General features: G+C 52.1%; 1 protein-coding gene across 8 annotated transcripts in view; it reads left to right on the forward strand.

Moving 5' to 3' along the window:
* The window catches only part of EPS15L1 (epidermal growth factor receptor pathway substrate 15 like 1), an 82,914-nt gene that overhangs the window by 43,835 nt on the left and 21,420 nt on the right, over positions 1-17,659 (forward strand). For 7 of the 8 annotated variants that reach the window (XM_032465364.1, XM_032465363.1, XM_032465365.1 and 4 more), the window contains exons 15-21: positions 219-416; positions 1,912-2,076; positions 6,773-6,896; positions 7,817-7,867; positions 8,914-9,050; positions 10,266-10,326; positions 11,296-11,378. In XM_032465364.1, coding sequence (XP_032321255.1) covers positions 219-416; positions 1,912-2,076; positions 6,773-6,896; positions 7,817-7,867; positions 8,914-9,050; positions 10,266-10,326; positions 11,296-11,378 — 819 coding nt within the window. Of the gene's footprint in view, positions 1-218; positions 417-1,911; positions 2,077-6,772; positions 6,897-7,816; positions 7,868-8,913; positions 9,051-10,265; positions 10,327-11,295; positions 11,379-13,497; positions 13,759-17,659 lie in introns of those variants that run through there. The other variant, XM_032465369.1, reaches the window with a different exon arrangement.

The raw sequence follows: 17,659 nt of genomic DNA on the forward strand, positions 1-17,659 counted from the left end.
CAGGAGATTGTAAAACCCTTACATCTCCCTCTGAGGCCTCTTGTGGGGACGTTTGGCCCTGGGGGACAGATTGCTGTGCTTGGCCCAGGTGTGTAGAAGGGATGCTATAAGGAAGCCAGGCACCTGGCTCTCAGGCTGGTGTCTGCCTCTCTGGGTCAACTTATTTTAAGAACATGAACCACAATTCTTCCTTAAAGTCACATTTCACCTCGTTTCAGATTTCTTCGTTGAAGACGCAGATCCAGTCTCAGGAGTCTGACCTCAAGTCCCAGGAGGACGACCTGAACCGGGCCAAATCCGAGCTGAGCCGACTGCAGCAGGAGGAGACGCAGCTGGAGCAGAGCATTCAGGCCGGGAAAGTTCAACTGGAAACCATCATCAAGTCCCTGAAATCCACGCAAGACGAGATCAACCAGGTATCCCCGAGGCGGTGGTGCTGGGTCTTCTGGGGTCTCCTGCCTTGTGGCGTGGCTGCCGTGAGCAGAGCTGTCACGGAGGCATGTGCGACCGGCGGTCCCAGTGGTTGTTTCCTCTGCTCTCGCTCACCTCATTTTCGTTAGATTCTCGTCTCGAAAGCCTGAGAATTAAGTGCTGGAACCCCCAGCATGTGTTCCAGAATCATGTTGACTTTGGCCTGGAGGTGTTGGCTTTGCCTCACTGTCCTCCCACTTCTCCCCGAGTACACATCATTTTGGGGAGTGGGCAGGGGCTGGGTGAGGACATTAAGTTAACTCATTTGGACAGAGCTCTGGGTTTGGAAAATGTTCTTGCCAGCCTGGTCCTCACACAAGCGAAGAAGGACACAGTCCCAGACGTGTTCCAGCACCTCTGTGTCCTCATGCCATTCGAAGGCCAGCATGCCGAGATGGCCCCATCTTCTAAGGAACATGGCCCCACATGGGCCCTTGTCCAGACACCCATCCCCATCCCATGTGAAGGCCTCAAGGCCTGCCGCCACTGCCCGCCAGCAGGGGGAGGGCTCTTTCCCTGCTCCCCTGTATGAAACAGCCAAAGGCCTCCTTGCTGGCCCTTGGATGTCCTGGCTACAGGGTGGGGGTGATTTTGATCTTGGCAACATCAAAATGCATCTTTGTGCTTCCTTTCTTGACTGAATTGATCTCTTTTTTCCTTTTGCCAGTTTATAGGCAAAAGTTGGTCACAAACATGTACCACTCAGGGATTTAATACCGTGAAGTATGCTTTATTGTTAATCAATATCTGTAGGATTATCTTTAATCTTTTCCTTCCCAGCCTTTAGTGTTTATAAAATATAGATAGGAGCCAAGACATGAGTTCACATTAGCGATAGTAATAATGATATTAAAAGTGATATCTGCTGCTTATTAGGACCCACCCTGCCAGATGCTGTGAGAGGTATCTTACCCATCATTTCTAATGCTCTGTTTTGGAGAAGAGGAAGCAGGTTAGGTCGCCAGCTTGAGGTCACGCAGTGTGTTTGAGACAGCTGAGATAAAACTGGGGTCTGTCTGACTTCACAGATTGCCTGCCTTCCCCTGGCCTCACATGCCGTCTCCAGGAACAAGGAGGAGCAGATGGGATAATAAAAATCCCATAAAGGAAAATGACTGCCGAGTATCACTTGGAATAGATTGTGAATCTGGGTTTTGTCCAATTTCAGTTCGGTCCGAATCAACAAATGTCTCTTTGAACACTTGCCTCCCTCAGGGCCTGGGGATACAAAAAGGCTGCCTGGGGCAGTCAGAAGGTTTTCATCTTGGTTTATGAGCAGTCTGGCTTCTCATAAACATGGCAACAGGGATTGTCTACTCAGTAGGCGGGTAATTCAGTTACCAGTGTGAATCATCTAGGGTTGGATGTTAGGAGAAAAAAGTGCCTTGCCTAATACTTTTTCCTACCCGACTTGATGCCGGCGATGTCTCTGTTGTACAGGCAAGAAGCAAGCTTTCCCAGCTGCATGAAAGCCACCAGGAAGCCCACAGGAGTCTGGAGCAGTACGACGAGGTGCTGGATGGGGCCCACGGCGCCAGCCTGACCAACCTAGCAGACCTGAGCGAGGGCGTCTCCCTGACAGAGAGGGGCGGCTTTGGAGCCATGGTAAAGGTCGAATAAACGTATTCCAGTCCCGGGATTAGGTCCCACGTTGTGATCAGAGAAGGCCCCGCCCACTGGATCCAGCGCTTGCCAATCTTGAGTCTATCCAAGTGCAGGGTGTTTCTTGTTTTCGCTGCCGCTTTGCGAGTCCCCACCAGCCCTGCAGCCCAGTGTGCAGGGCTGCTCTCCATCCTGGCATCTGGGACAAAGCCAAGGAGAGGCCGGAATCCTTTGTAAAATCAGTTTTGAAAGACCTCCATCTCCCTGGGCCAACCACCCAAATTTGGAGGGCTTCCCAAACTTAAGCCAAATTGGATCAACTCTCACACGTTGTGAAACCCCACATTCTACTAATTGGGAGACCAGAGGAGTGTGTGGGGGGTGTGTGTGTGTGTGTGTGTGTGTGTGTGTGTGTGTGTGTGTGTTTTCACAAGGAGCACCTTGAAAATCAATTGCACAGATAAAGATCAAGAAGGACACCAGCCCCCACCCCGCCGGGTGTTGCTGTGTCACCTATGAATTGGCCTCCTGAAATTTTGCTTACGTTCGAAACTTCTGCACTTTTGCTTCAAACCTCAAGACCCTGGGGGCCCTGGTGGAGGCCCGAGAGGCTATGGGCCTTTTAGGTTTCTGCAGGCCCTCAGGCTGCTGACATCCCGCAGCTGTTACTTTGTCCTCTGTTCCTGCCGGAGTCTGCTGTCGCAGCCCTGAGCCCTGGCATGTGCCATTTCCAATTTCTCCTGCCTGACGAGAGCGTGTCTGTGCCATCGTGGGAGCCGACAGGACACTTGGGTCTCAGTGGGCTTGTCCTGCTCTGCTCCCAAAGCCTTTCATAGCACGCCCCGCACTGCCAGCTCTCTTCCAGGGCTCCTCCTCCGAGCCCTCCCTCTGCCCCTGGCTCTGTTTGCTGCGTGAATTCCTTCCCCTCCCTGTAATAATTCAGTCTCTCTGTCTCTCTTAATGTGAGACTCAGCTCTTTGTGCTCATTTCTTGACATGTTTCTTTTCTCAGTAGCCAAGTCCTCCGTCCCAGGAATTTATGGGGAAGCTTATGCCTCCTTCCCCCGATCGCTTACAAGACGCTGTTGGTGTTCTCATCTGTCTCCTGTCTCTGGCCGTCACTGCCTCCCTCTGCTGTTCACACGTTCCTTTTCCCATGGAGTTGTAAACAAGCGAATTCCATGTCTGCTCAGGGCCCATCATCAGCTTTACCGTCCATTCATCCTTCCCGAACCGTGTGAACTTCCGCTTGGCCGTCTGGCGGTCTCGGTGTGTGCGTTCCAGCCCCATAGCCCTGCTCTTGCTCTTCCCACCTGCCACCCGTCCCCTCGCACGGCTTGCGGCTTGCCCCGTTCCACCTTAGTCCGTGCAAAAGCTCGCTCACAAACCCTTTTGCAAGCTTTGATAAGAATGGTTTCCTTGGATAAAAAGTTGGCAGTGTAGTGGCAGTTTGCACGTGGCCAGGGATTTTTTTTCCCTCCCCCAACAGATTTTTTACCTTTATCTTTATTCCTTTTATAAGCAGGGCAACGTTTACATGATAGTCAATTCATCTTGAAATGTTGACGTCAGATCTGTTACACAGAAACTTGCAACCAGTGTCTAAAAGAAAAACTATATTTATCTCGTTGTACAAATACAATTTTTAAAGCACTTTTTGGTTTGTTTCCATTTCTTAATAAACACTTTGAAGAGGGCTTTTTGTTTACTCCTGGACATTTCAAGACCGCTTCGAGGAGAGGGACCTCTCTTAGTTCTCTTTGAGGGGGAGGAAAGTGAGGGCTTTAGTTTCCTGAGAACACTGCAATCCAAGACGTGCATCTAGAACTTTCTAAGTCTGGGCAGGTCTACTGAGGTTACTAAGTTTAGTGATAGGCTCACATGGTTGTACTTTGTCCAAGAGAGCAGGATTCTTAAAGCCACATTTAATTCTTGTCTCTCCTCTGCTGATGAGACTACTGGCCTCTTGTCCATGAAGTCAGCACTCAGCCAATCTGTCTGATAGAGACGAGGACCTAAATCATCCCAGATTCCATCTTGCCGAGAGCTTGTGAAAGATGGGGTTATCTGTCGCATCCATCCCCTGGCACACTGGAGCCAGTTTTATTGACTCTCCAGAGCCGATTATTAAATAGGAACTTTGTAAGCTGTTGTTCAACCTGTGGTAACTTGACGTCAGCCATATGGGAGTATTTACAGCATGGGGATTGGCAGGAGCTAGCGATCAGGGCTGCTTTTTTCAGAGAGCTGGTTTACCAACACACCACTGCTCAGCCCCCATCTAAAGGGAAGGAATGTCACAGAATGTCACCTTGATGCCCTTTCAGAGTTACCATGTCTCTTTCCTGAAAGATGCAGAACTTAAGGCTAGTCACCGAGCTCATTGTTCGAGCTGTCTCCCTCTGCCCTGGGGCTTGTCTCCCGCACTGCATCTCCCAGGGTGGCAGGCGCGTCTGTTCTCCCTGGTAGGTGGTCAGTGGATGGTGGAGTTTATGGCATCTCTGTGCCAGGGGAAGTCTAGTTATCTGCTCTTTATCTGTCAAATGGAATCTGAGCCACCAGTGGTTACCCTAACCACATGAATCCTGCTGGGGTCTTCTTAGGCTTCTCCTTTGAAGGGGAGGGACTAGTTGCTGCCTCAGACAGTTGCAGACCTGACTTTTCAGTACAGGGGCTTACGACCAGAGTCGCCAGAATCAGTCTCCTCTGCCATTGTCCACTGTTCAATTTGTCAGTCTTCCAAGTGATGACTGAAAGCATTTTAAAAAACCAGAACCAAACCAAGTGATTTGTACATCAGTGCCAATTAAAAACTAAGTAGAAGCTTCCATTCTGAGGCCAGGTGGTCCTTCTTAACGCACCCCTCTATCCAGGTCATCATCTCTCTCTGTTCTTCTGGAGCAGTTAGGTTCCTTCCCCTGCGGTACAGAGCGAGCGGTTTATTCTCCACGCCGGCCTCACCGCTCCCTTAGATTAGGACTTCTCCGTGGTGCTGACCTGTGTCTCAGACCTGGTTGCATGCTGGCTGGTGCATGCATCTCACGCTAGTTAGCGCCGCAGCATCCTTACTGAGTCTGTGCACTGCTGCCAGACATGGTGCTTGCCCGAGAACTGGCTCAGTTTCCCTACCCCGGGAAGCCCTGTGGCTGGAGGCCCTTTCTCAGGTAAGGAACATCGTTCTGGATTCAGCAGAGGGCAGGGGTGTTGGTTCGTCCTTCCAAAACCCACGGCTTCCTCTTAGCCTGGCACCTCTGAGCCCCGTCCTACTCCCGAAGTCAACTGGCTCAGGGGGGTCAGAGCCTCTTTAGGAATCTTCCTTTGGCACCTTTGACGTCGTTGCCCTGTGACCGTTATCCACGCTTTCACGGAAGCCTCAGCTCTTTAATCATTTGGTTTTGTCAGTTGCAATAGTGGCTGAGTTCGCAGCTCCATGGATGCTGACACATTGGCCAGATTCGGTGAGGATGTTGTGCTTTTTAATATCATAGTGAAACCTCTGTGTTTTCACTGAGGGTGTGTCTTATTAACCAAAATATCTCAGAATTTCTAACCCAAGTGCATTGTTCCCGTGTATATTGTGTGCCCCACTCCCCCCAGATCATTTTCCACTATAAAAACTTGCTCTTCAAAAGCAAGGTTTTTTTTTCTTTTGATTTAAATATGCTTGTTTGTTTCTAGAAATAAGTACTTTAAAAAAAATGCAAAGTGCTGTGTATGCTCTAGTAGTTATGTTCTAACTGCATAAGCACTCATTTCCTCTCAGGATGTAAATAGCCAGCAGGTTTCTTGATGTGGAAACAGCATTTTTCAAAATGCCCACATAGGTACATACTCTCCGAGAAGGTGGTTGAAGGAGGCACACCTTTGAACGGCCCCTGGCTACCGTTGTTGGGTGGCTTGTTACATTTTCTTTCTGACATTTCCAACATGTGACTTTTTTTCTGACTCAGTGGTTTAAAAAAATTTTTTTCTAGTTGTGGTAAAATACACATAACGTTTATCATCCGAACCATTTTTTTTGAGTACACGGTTCAGTAGTGTTAAGTAGTATATTCATGTTGTGCAGCTAAGCTCAGAACTTGTTCATACCCGTTAAACATCGGTTCCCCATCCGCCCTCCCCCAGCCCCTGGCAGCCACTGTTCTGCTTTCTGTCTCTTTGAATTTGATAGCTCTGGGGACCTCATATAAGTAGCATCACACAGCATTTGTCTTCTTGTGACCGGCTTCTTTCACTGAGCATAATGTCTTCAACGTTTATCCACAGAACATGTATCAGAAGTCCCTTCCTTTTTAAGGCTGAGTAGTATTCCATTGTATGTGCAAGCCACATTTTGTTTATTCATTCATCCAGCAGTGGACGCTCGATTGCTCCCACTCAATGATTTTTAAATAAACTTTCTCATTTTAGAAGACTTACAGAAAAGTTGCAAAGATAGTACAGAGAGTTCCCATCTGCCCCACAGCTAGCTTCCCCATTATTAACACCTCATGCAGTACATTTGCCACAACTAGTGAACCCAGTGTTGACACATTATTATTAACTGAAGTCCATCTTTCAGTGATTTTTTTTTTAAACAATCATTCTCTTTTAGGTCACATCACTTAAAAGAGAAATATATGCATTAGGTATAGAATTCTGTACTTTGCTTTAAATATGAAATAATTAAATCCCTGTCATGTCTCTTCACAAAATTATAGGACGATCCTTTCAAAAATAAAGCCTTGTTATTTAGCAACAACGCCCAGGAATTGCATCCGGATCCTTTCCAGGCAGAAGACCCCTTCAAATCTGACCCATTTAAAGGAGCCGATCCCTTCAAAGGTATCTCGTCTGGCACCCACTTACTTTCTCATCACAAGCCTGTTTGTTTTGTGCCCTTTAGGATTGCCCGGTGACTAGAACAGTTAGGAGATCCCACCCTCTGAAGTGGGAGAGGGAAAGAATTCTTTGAGTGTAGTGGGCCTCTTGAGATTTTCACCTCACCTGGTTAACTAAAGATCTGGGGGTTGGGGGAGAGCTCCAAGCTCACTGAGAGACGCCCACGTTCAAGGGCGGCTTGCTTGGTTGGCCTGGAGACTCTGCGTGCCCAGTTCCCATCCGCCTTGCAGGACTGATAAGATAATCAGATGTAGTAATGATTGTGAAACCACCCAGTAAACAGCAGATGCCCACACAAGTATCTGAAGTCTTACGTGGTGAGTTCACCCAGAGCCACACACAAGCCAAGAGTACCTGAACAGGATTCTACAAACAAGATTTCCTAAGTCTCTCCATTTGTTGCAGAGCAGAACAGTGTTTCCAGGAAGGCTATCTGTAAGTTTCTGAGAAAAATGCTGAGGAAGGGAGCAGGCAGCGGGAGCACTTCCCAGTGTTAGACGTGGAGTGGAAGCCCCTTAGATTTGAGAGACAGCCGAGCAGCTCCCACCCAGAGTGCAGATTTAGATGGGAGCTCAGCCTCGCTCCAGGGCTGCCGTGTGGCCCAGGGAGGTGGTCCCAGGGTCGCGGGATGGGGTGAGGGCTGGGGCCGTGACACATGGAGGGGAGAGGGTGAGTGCTGGCTTGTCCCACGGCCCCCACTTGTCCCTCGGCCATGCCGAGCGGCCAGCAGCACTCTTCCTTCCACCTCGGCCGTCCTTGCTGTGAGAAACCACCTCGGCCAGTGGCCACCCCTGCTGTCCGTCTTTGCTCTGCTAGGGTCATTTCTACCACAGAGCCGAACGCTCCTCTCTCTTCCAATCCAGGTGACCCGTTCCAGAGTGATCCCTTTGCTGAACAACAGACAGCTTCAACAGGTAAAAAAAAAAAAAAAAAAAGAAGAAGAAGAAGAAGAAAGAAAAAAGGCCTTTGTTAAAAGAAAAGTTTCGTGGACTAGCTCTCAGAATATTTCCATGCCTAGTTCAGGTTGAGGGAAATGGAAAAACACCTTCCAGCCTCCCCTGCCAGATCAGTTTCTGAAGGAGCCTCCACCAGCCCTCCTCAGTCACCTGTGCCCACCCGCGTCACCTGTGGCAGCATCAGGGGTCCTGTGTGCCCCCTGCAGGCACTGGCACTTGTGCTCACGCGCACCAGGGGCAGGGTGGAGGAGGCTGGGAGGGACAGCCATCGCACTGTGCAGAAGCCTAGCACCTGTTCCGTCCTGATGGTGATGGCTCCCCCCTCATCCCGTCCCCAGGCCCGCACCCAGAACTCGAGGGGAATGGCCGCCCTCTGGGTATGGTGTTGGGGTCATGCTGTCTATCTGTTTTTCCCCTTCTATTTTTCTTTTTATGGAGGTGAAATTCACACAACACAATTAACAAACTTCACATAACACAAGTTAACCATTTTAAAGTGCACATTTCAGTGGCCTTTAGCCCATTCAGTGTTGTGTAGCCAGCAGCTCTGTCTGGCTCCAGAACGTTTTCCTCACCCCAAAAGGAGACCCGTCTCCATGGGCAGTCTCCCCCTTACCCCTCCCCAGCCCCTGGCAGCCACCACTTTGCTTTCTTTCTTTGTGGATTTACCCACATTGTTTGTTTATATTATTTTTAAAATCAGTGTGATTGAAAGGTATAATTTATACACAACAGAACTCACCAATTTTGAGCGTATAATTGGATGAGTTTTGACAGATATGTGAGAGAACATTTCCATTATCTCGAAAAGTCCCCTGGTGCTCCCCCCTACCCCCAGGTCTCTGGCAACCGCTGGCCTGCTTTCTGTCACTATTTTTACCTTTTCTAGAATTTTATGTAAATGGCACCAGTCAATTGGGTGTTCTTTTATATTTGGGTTCTTTCACTAAACATAATGTTTCTTCATGGGTTTTTTTTCCTTCTCTTTCCAAAACACCTTCTAGATCCTTTCGGAGGGGATCCTTTCAAAGAAAGCGACCCATTCCGTAGCTCTGCCCCCGACGACTTCTTTAAGAAACAGACAAAGAATGACCCATTTACCTCAGACCCATTCACGAAAAACCCTTCCTTACCTTCAAAGGTGAGTGACCCCAGGAAGGCCGTCTTCCCTGTGCTACCCATGTGCGCCCCCTGCATGGGTGAAGGCAGCCCTTCCTGTCCCCAGCTCTGTGGACCGGGCCAGGGCCCCCATCACTTGGACTGTGCTCGCTAAGCCTGATGAGTGGGGCTGTGCGAGGCTGGGCAGTTCTCCAGGAGCTGGCTTGCAGGCTGAGCCTCTTTACTGGAGAGCGAGGTGACCGTTTTTGCTGGTCCCTGTGGAGGGAGGCTCATCCCGTGAAGCGGGGCGTCACAGCCAGCAGTCCATGAACCCAGGTCAGGGCAGACTGTGTCTTTTATTATAAGTTCCCTTTTTTTCTCTAGTGATAATCATTGTCTTTTCATTCATCTTAAGTGTGTTTGCCTTTATCTCTTTAAGCACAGTTACTGCTGCTTTAAAGTCATCCTCATCTGAGAATTCCCAGTGTGTGGGTCATCTTGAGATTGACTCCATTGGTTGTCTTTTCCCTTGAGAAGCACAGTTTTCTGGTTCACTGTGTGTTGAATAACTTAGAAATGTATTCTGTGTGCTGTGAGTGCTCTGTTGTGGAGACTGGGTTCTACTGCATTCCTCCAGAGAGTGTGGATGGTTTTGTTTCAGCAGAAAGCCGACTTAGTGAGACTCGCACTGTGAACTCCCTCTCTCTGTCACCTAGCTGTAGGCTGCTCTGAGGGAGCCCACCCACACACAGTGCAGGGGTCGGCCTGAGACTTGGGCAGAGCGTGTCGTGGAATTTGGGGCTCCCATGCCTCTCCTTTCCAGATCCCACATCCCTTTCTCATGCCTGTGGTTGACCTGGGGCTTCCTCCTCTGAGCTTCAGTCCAGAAAGACAGTGAGTTCTCTACTGGAGTTGTAACCTCCCAATACTCTCAGACTACAGCTGTCAAAATGGAAAGCTCAACCTTGTACCGGTTTTTCTGCCAACTTTCTATTCTCTCCCAAAGTCCTCCCACTTTGGTTCACTTCCTGAGTCTTCAGGTGGTTGCTTTTTTGGAGTTGGGTATCCAGAATGTTGATAGGTGTTACCTGCAGAAGGGGTTGGTCTGTTGGGATTTTGCTCTCGTTTAAATCGTCTCATCCTCCCCACCATGCCTGGGTGGCACATACGGTGTGTGTAAATGTCAAGTTTGTGGTTGAATGAGTGGATGGTAGACAAAGAAACTGCTTTTCACTCTCTCCTTTCTCCTTTCACTCAGCTTGACCCCTTTGAATCCAGTGACCCTTTCTCATCCTCCAGTGTCTCCTCAAAAGGATCAGGTGAGCTTGATGGCTTATTTCCTTTCTCACTCTCCCTCAGGCAGTGGGAGGGGAGGGCCCACTCACGTCCAAAGCTGGTGTGTTCTCAGTGTTGATGTTATTAGGAAGCGGCACCCAGATCTCACCTGAGGCCATGCAGCCAGAGCCAGTCCCCACTGGCTACTCGTCTTCCCAAGCAAAAGCTGGCATCATTCTGGAGAGGAAGCGTGGCAGCAGTAGGGATTAAGTCGGTACAAACACCAGTGTGTTAGTTACTGTTTGCTCATTCCTCCTAATGAATCTTCAGTTTATACCTTTGGATTTTTCTTCCTGAAAGAATCCAGGGTTCTACTAAGGCCTGTGCTGTGGCCGCTGTGTTTGAGGGAAACTTCGCTCACAGTATAAAGCTCTTAGGTGAGCTCTTGAGCCTTTAAGGGAGGGGAGTGTTTGCGGACTCCCCCTTGCTTTTGGGAACGGGCCCCACTTGGTACTGCCGTCTCACCGAGCATCTTGCGCTTTAGTTACAGAGCTCAATTTCACAGATGAGCTCGTGGGTTACTCCTGGCAGATCGCCCCACCCACCAAAGGAGAAAGCTCCCCCTGCAGATGACCTCCCTGCATAAATCCTGTGGGTGGCGGGTCGCCTCCCTCTCAACCTCCCCTCCTGATCCAGTGGACAGTAGGCTCTGCTTCTTCAGGGTCCCTGTCACTCCTTTGGTGACTGTGAACATTGCTGGCTTGCAGCACAGAGTCCCTCTGGCTCTCCCTGAGCCAGCTGTTGTGGCCACAAACTGTCTGGCTGAGCGGCACCGACCGCAAGTCAGAGTGGGTGGGGGCAGGGGGCTTTGTTGAGGGCCTGCACCCAGATTCCCGACCTTGGCGAACAACCATGACCTCCATGGATGTCCTGAGAGGTGACACTTTCCCTTGACCCCAGGCGGTGTGTTCTGCGAACGCCCTGTAACTCTCCTCTGTTGGTGTTGCTTGCAGGTCCCTTTGGAACCTTAGATCCCTTTGGAAGTGGGTCCTTCAATAGTGCTGAGGGCTTTGCCGACTTCAGCCAGATGTCCAAGGTAAAGCGCCCCCCACAGAGCCCCCATGCCTCTGCCAGTGTCCTTGTGCCTCTTGTCGTGGTCTTGTTATGGGCTGCCAGGCGTGATTGTTTAATGCCACGTATGTATTTCCTCGGCACCTGTCGGACTCTGAAATGCATCCCCCTGTGAGGTCGTGGGTCAGCAGACAGGGTCTAGAAAGTGCCCGTGGCTGTACTGGACCCCTGTCCCTTCCTCCTTATGGATCTGCCAGAGCCCTGTGCCCCCCGCCAAGGCACAAGCACCGTACGGTCCCCCTGCTGCCACTGCTGTGTGAGGGCCACCAGGCCACAGGTGATGACGTGGTCTCTGTGGCTGAACAAATTCGAGAAGGCGTGGGGCACAGAGGGCGAGGCCTGGTGTGGGGTCCGCTGAGGCCGGAACCTAGGGCCACAGCCCGGAAGGCGGGAGGTGTCTGGAGCTGCCCATGGACAGAACCTGAGAAGGGCATGGAAAACAAGGGATACGCTCAGCGAGTAAACATGCAGGTGAAAAGTGAGCTGTTCAGGAAGGACAGCGGTCACCCTTGGATGGGCCGGACGGCACCTGCAGGGCCATAGTTATACGCACTGACCAGAGACCCAGCCCCACGGATGGTGTCGGAGCTCTGCTGAGAGGGGCTTGCGGGTGTGGCTAGAAAAGTCAGTCGGTCGATAACATCCAAAATGGACAAGTCAAGAAGTAACAGTGGAAGCCCATGACTTCGAGGTAAATTCCAGAAGGAACTGCTAAGAAGCATGTTGAAACCTGTTGAAAATGTTGGTTTTGGTGAGAGAAAAAGGGCTGAGGGTCTGCTGTTCTTGGTTCTATCCTTTAGCCTCCCTTGGTTTTGACTGTGAACATGTCTCTTTGACAAGAGTTAAGGGAGGCAGTGTTAGGTGTGCGCGTCTTGGCCTCAGACCTCGGCCCCAGCCCCTGTGTTTGCTCCACTCCTTCTCGGCGGCTGAGGGTGGGGTCCCTCACAGGTAAAGAGCCACATGCCACACAGCCTGTGGCCATGGGGCCACCAAGCCCTGCGTCCTTTGTTCATTTCACCCATCTTTCCCAGCCACCTGCTCCAGCTCAGGTGCCATGGGCACTGGAGGGGGGCAGCCATGTGCAGATATAGTTCCTGTCCCCAGTCTTGTGCCCCAGCTGGGGAAGGCTCACGAGCCAGGTGGTGGTGAGAGGGCTGGGGAGGGAACCCCAGAGTGTGTGGGAGCGGGCCTGCAGCGGGGAGCCCCATGCCTGCTGCACCGCCCACCCCGCGTGCTGACTCCTCGGGGGGTCCTGCCCTCTTCCTCCTCATTCACTCAGCCTGGCGGGTGCACAACTGTCTGGCCGTTGAGTGCTGTGTGCTGTGCGCTATGGTTAGTGAAGTGTGATTGTGGTGCTTCCAAGAAACATTGGAGATTCTGTTTAGGTTTTCAGAGAAGCACATGAACATCAACTGTCGAGGAAGCAAATCTGGCTTCTGGCCGGAGGCAGAGCATCTGTTTGCCTTGGCTGCCACTGGAGGGAGCCCAGAGGTGCTGGGGTTGCTGCCTCTCTCCTTCCAGTGCCTGGAGGGAAACTGTGACATCGTCTGGGATCGGCCGGAAGGCACCAAGGCCTGAGAGTTGCCCTCACGTTTGCCTGTCACTTAGTGGCTGTTACCCAGACTCCTTGAGTGGAGCTGTGTGCCCACAGCTTCTGTCCCTGCTTGGGTGGCGGGAAACCAGCTCCTGAAATCAGGAAACTTCTGCCACACGGTGGCAGCAATCCCCAGGGAAGGGTTTGTGTGGTCTCTTCTAGCTGTCACAAGTGGAGTGAGAGCTAGCAGTGGCCCTAGCCAGGACAAGGATGAGGGCATGAACAAGACCCTCTGTTCCAAGAAGCATCTGACTCGAGGCTGCATGGCCTCAGAGGGTGACAGTGGGGTGGCCCGCTGGCGGGGCCCCTGGTGGAGGGAACAGCTGCTCTCCCTCCTCCAGGCAGTGCCTGTGTTTCCCGTGGCTGCAGAGACTCCCCAGAGCCGGCAGTTCCAAGCCTGGCCCTTCCCTCTTTCTGCCTGTTCTAAAGTTGCATTTTCCTTTTTCTGACTCTGCTTTCCATCTCCTTGTTTTCTCGTGTCCCCCATCAGGCTGCATACACGTGCACTTGTGACTTCAGAGCCAATGCCCCTTCCTGCTCGCGGCACTGGCAGGACGGAGCTGGATGGGGCTGTGGAAAGTTTGTCTCCTGTCCCCCACTGTTTTGTTTTCACAATCCCGTCAGCTCCTGATCTCATGCCACTGGCCCAGCTGAATACAGGGCTCTAACCTTGCAGGTCTCTGTTTGTCCCTTTTGGTTCCCTTTCTGTTTTTCAAGAATAACATCATGTGTATAAATAAAATGCTGAAGGAAATGAAAGTAAAGTGGCAAGAAGGTGTTTTGGTTTTTTTTTTTTTTTTGGTTGTTTTTTTTTTTGACTTCTTGGTTTTGTTGTGTGTTTTTACACCGCTATCTTTTCTCCACCTGAGTGGGGTGAGGAGGCAACGCACACTGGCGATGCATGCTGGCGCCCTGCCCTCTCCTACCTTCACCCGAAATTGGAGTGACCTCCCTCTGCTTGGCAGTGCTGAAGCAAAGTGTCAGCCAGCCGGCTGACTCCAGTAGATTCCTTTGGGAGGTTCTTTGGACTTACACTCTTCGTTGAGGTCCCCCCATACCCGAGGATATTTTTCTAGACAGGATCAAGCCTACATTACCTTGCTTTAAGAACACATTCCCCAAAACAGATTTCAGAAAGCATCTGAGAACAAAAACAAGACTCCAACTTAATTATTTCACCCCTCCCATCCTGAAAAAAAGCACCTATGAAATACTTGACTGGTTGTCAGTCCATTTTCAGTTGTTTTCCAACCCTGCATTCCTATTTAGGGCTGTTTTTATTTGTTTATTTTTTAAATTGGGAGTCGTTTGCTTTAAACCAATTCTTTAAACTGTGAACCTCTTAGAGCTGCTTTTCATATAGTAGCTTTTTTTTTTTTTTTTTAGCACACTTCACTCTAGCCCAGCCAGAGAGCCCCTACTGGCTTTACTGAAACCCTTCTAAAAATAGCAACTTTCCCTGAAGCCACAGCCTGAATAGGAACCAGTCAGGTCCCAAAGGAGGCTTCTTGGGAAACTTGAAGTCATGAAAACTAGAATTCGGAAATAATGCCTGCTTTTTGTGTTACAAGTGATATAATTCCCTGCTATGGGTGAACAGGCGTTTACGGCTGGAACCCTTTCACCTTGGAGCGGGCCCACGGGTGCACTGGCTTTAGACAGAAGAGGGGGCGGAGAGTGGGCTTGGCTGGTGGTGTCCCCAGCCAGCCAGGAGGATCACTGCAGCTCACACTCCAGGGTGCAGTGCATGGGCTGGGTGGACGAGGGCCCCATGTGCCTCGCAACTCTATGGGAGGGGATGGCATGTCTGGAGGGCTCTGGGTATCCCTCTGTGCCCCTTCCCCAGAGCTGGTGCGCACCCAGCATCCAAGACAAGAACTGGGGTCCCTGCAGGGACCTTGGGGGCCTGTCACATCACCACTCTGATGAGAAGTTTGGTTTGCTTCCTGCCTGCCTGTCTCAGGTCATGGTGTGAGTGGAGCGAGCCCTAGACCCAGTGTGTGTCCTGCGGACAGCAGAAGCAGTGGCGCCAGTGTTCCCTCCCTCTCCATCTCTTTAAGCCCCCACTCGGTCTTCTTTCCCAAACAAGACCTTAACTCACCTATTTTAAAGCTAAGCTGAGGTCAACACTGCACCTTTTCTCCTGTGCTGCCTCCTTCTAGGAACGGCTCTGGGTGATGGGAGGCAGCAAAAATCAAGCGTCGGTGGCTGATGGGTGTTTGCAGATTCTTGCGGGCATCCAGGAGAATTCTAGTACATCCTTGGCAAACTAATAATCATGCCGTCTCTGTGCGGATGCTGTCTCGGCGCCAGCTGGAGCGATTTACGCGTTACCTTTTGCCTTCCTGCCACCGCCCTATGAGCCGGGGCCTGTCATTACTGTCATCTCATAGATGAAAAAACTGAGACACGGAGTTGGGCCTCCAAATCCCACCCTGGCCCCCATGCTCTGCAGCAGACGTTCTGGAAACTTGAGTGACAGGTTTTGCAGACTCCCTGACGTTTGTCCCTTAAAGGATAAGTGTCACAGAGCCTGGGAAAGGGGAGCAGCAGCCATGCATGGAGGTTCCTCCCTGCTTGGTCACAGCCCCAGCAGTCCTTTTTGCTCAGAGTGTCCTGGCAGGCCCAGGCAGTCTTGGCAGGGAAATGAGCCTTCCCCACTGGACCCCATCTTCCCCTGGGCCTGCTGCCCTGCTCTGACTCTTGCCTGTATCTACGCATGTCTCCCTCCTGGGCATGAGGACAATCCCCAGACCTACGGTGGAGGGCGAGCCGACAGCTGGCGAAGGCAGGTCCTAGGAGCTCTGGCCTAGAAGGCAGATGGTGCAGGGTCTTGCCCTGACTGCCCCAGTGAGGTGCTGTGTAACTAGCAGGCTGCACCTCCTCTCCATGCCTCAGTTTCCCTGCATACAAAATGGAAGTGGTGACAGTAGGGCTCTGTCCCAAGGCGTTGGAAAGATATGGGTGAGAAGGTCACAGAGCCAGTATCTCCTATCCTGGCGGCCCCAGAGGGTTGGGGGAGGAATCCGGGCGCCCAGTGGGCTTGGCCGACTGTGCAGCAGCCCCTCCCCCTCCCTATGGGCTGGCCGCCTCTCCCACCTGAGACTAGTGGCTGTTACTGGGCACCAGGGGCAGCGGTGGCCGCAGCCCCATCCCCATCCCTGTGCCCATGATCCTAGAGGGAAAGGAGCGTGACTGGCGTCAGCCCTTCTCCCTGCTTCTCCAGATTACCTAAGAAGGTCCCACGAGTGTGCTGTTGTATTCCTGCTTTGTTTTCTGGCCCTTGGCCCTCCCCACTGGGGAGAGAAGTGCAAGCGCGCCTCCTCGTGGCCCCACCATCCCTGCTGCGCGCAGCTGGCCCTGCCCACTGCATGTTTCCTTTCCCTTGCTTTTGGAGGAACATGTTAGCGTTTTCACCCCCGGGTCCACCTGTCCCACTTGCGTGTCTGGTAGCTGTGAATCTCCTTGCTCTGCTTTTCCTGGTTATTTTCTGTGTTCGTAGAAGTGGTCCCCTACCCCTGTAGGCTGTGATCTCCCTTTGGGATGCAGCTGGTACATCTGCGCTTACCTGGTGGTCAGTGGGGGTTTGCTGCGCTGCTGCTCCAGGTGGGGTGCACGTGTAGACAAGTCCCTGCCCGCTGCAGGCTCAGCTGGCAGGTGTGCGCCCCATCACCAGCACGTGCCCTTCAGGCCACCCAGTTAGGCAGGAAGGGCCTGGGTACCTGTTACTGTGGCGTGGTGACACGTGTCCTGTCTGTTCCTACTAGGACAGCTGAGCAAGCAGTTAGTAGCAAGGGTGTCAGGGAGAGCTCTGGGGATGGCAGTGGGGTCCAGCCAGGCTCTGAGGGAGAGGAGGGGCTCGAGGTGGACGGGATGGGTTGAGCCCCCATGAGAGACTCTGTGTGTACGGGGGCCTAGGGATGGGGCACAGGGGGCTCCAGGCACCAGGGAATTGCCAAGAGGGGACTGGGGCAACTGCAGGGATGAGGCCAGAAAATTGGGCAGCAAAGGGCCATGAGGAAGGCCCTGTGTGCCTAGAAGAGCGCTTAGAGGCTACCTGCCTACCCATCTCCCTCAGTCCCTGTCCACCTGTCCTCTCTCCCCACCCATCTGCCTGCCCACCCCCCACCTATCCAGGTATCTGTCTGTTGCTGATGTGATATGGTCTAATTTGGGTTTGAGATGGTAAATGTGGGGTTGGGTGGGACCAGGGGTGGAAGAGGCTGGTGGAGGGTCCAGGCCAGAGGTGACAGAGCCCAGTGGAGGCAGCTGTGGCTGTGCCCATGGGTGGAAGTGGGCTCTGACCTGAGTCGCTGAATGGGCAGCCCGGGGGCACAGAGATGGTTTGGTGCAGTTCCAACCCCACGCCTGGAGCTGACTGAAGAGGGAGAGGGTGGGGCGCACTTCTGAAGCATGAGCAGGAAGCCCAGGGGACTCTGGGGTCCGGAAAGATCCGATGTCCCCATGTGGGTGGCAGGGAACACCTGTCCTGTACATAAGCCCATAGAGGTACCGGGCTGCTCTCGCCCGCTCTGTGTGCTTGCCGGCTGCCCCTCACAGGCCAGAGGGCCCCGGCTGTTGAGGGTGGAGGAAGGCAGGGGGCTTGTGAGAGACCCTGGGTCCAAGTAGGGGCCTCGCTGCGTAGCCTGGAG

This window comes from Camelus ferus, chromosome 22 (assembly GCF_009834535.1).
Source record: "Camelus ferus isolate YT-003-E chromosome 22, BCGSAC_Cfer_1.0, whole genome shotgun sequence".
In the NCBI taxonomy this organism is placed as follows: domain Eukaryota; kingdom Metazoa; phylum Chordata; class Mammalia; order Artiodactyla; family Camelidae; genus Camelus; species Camelus ferus.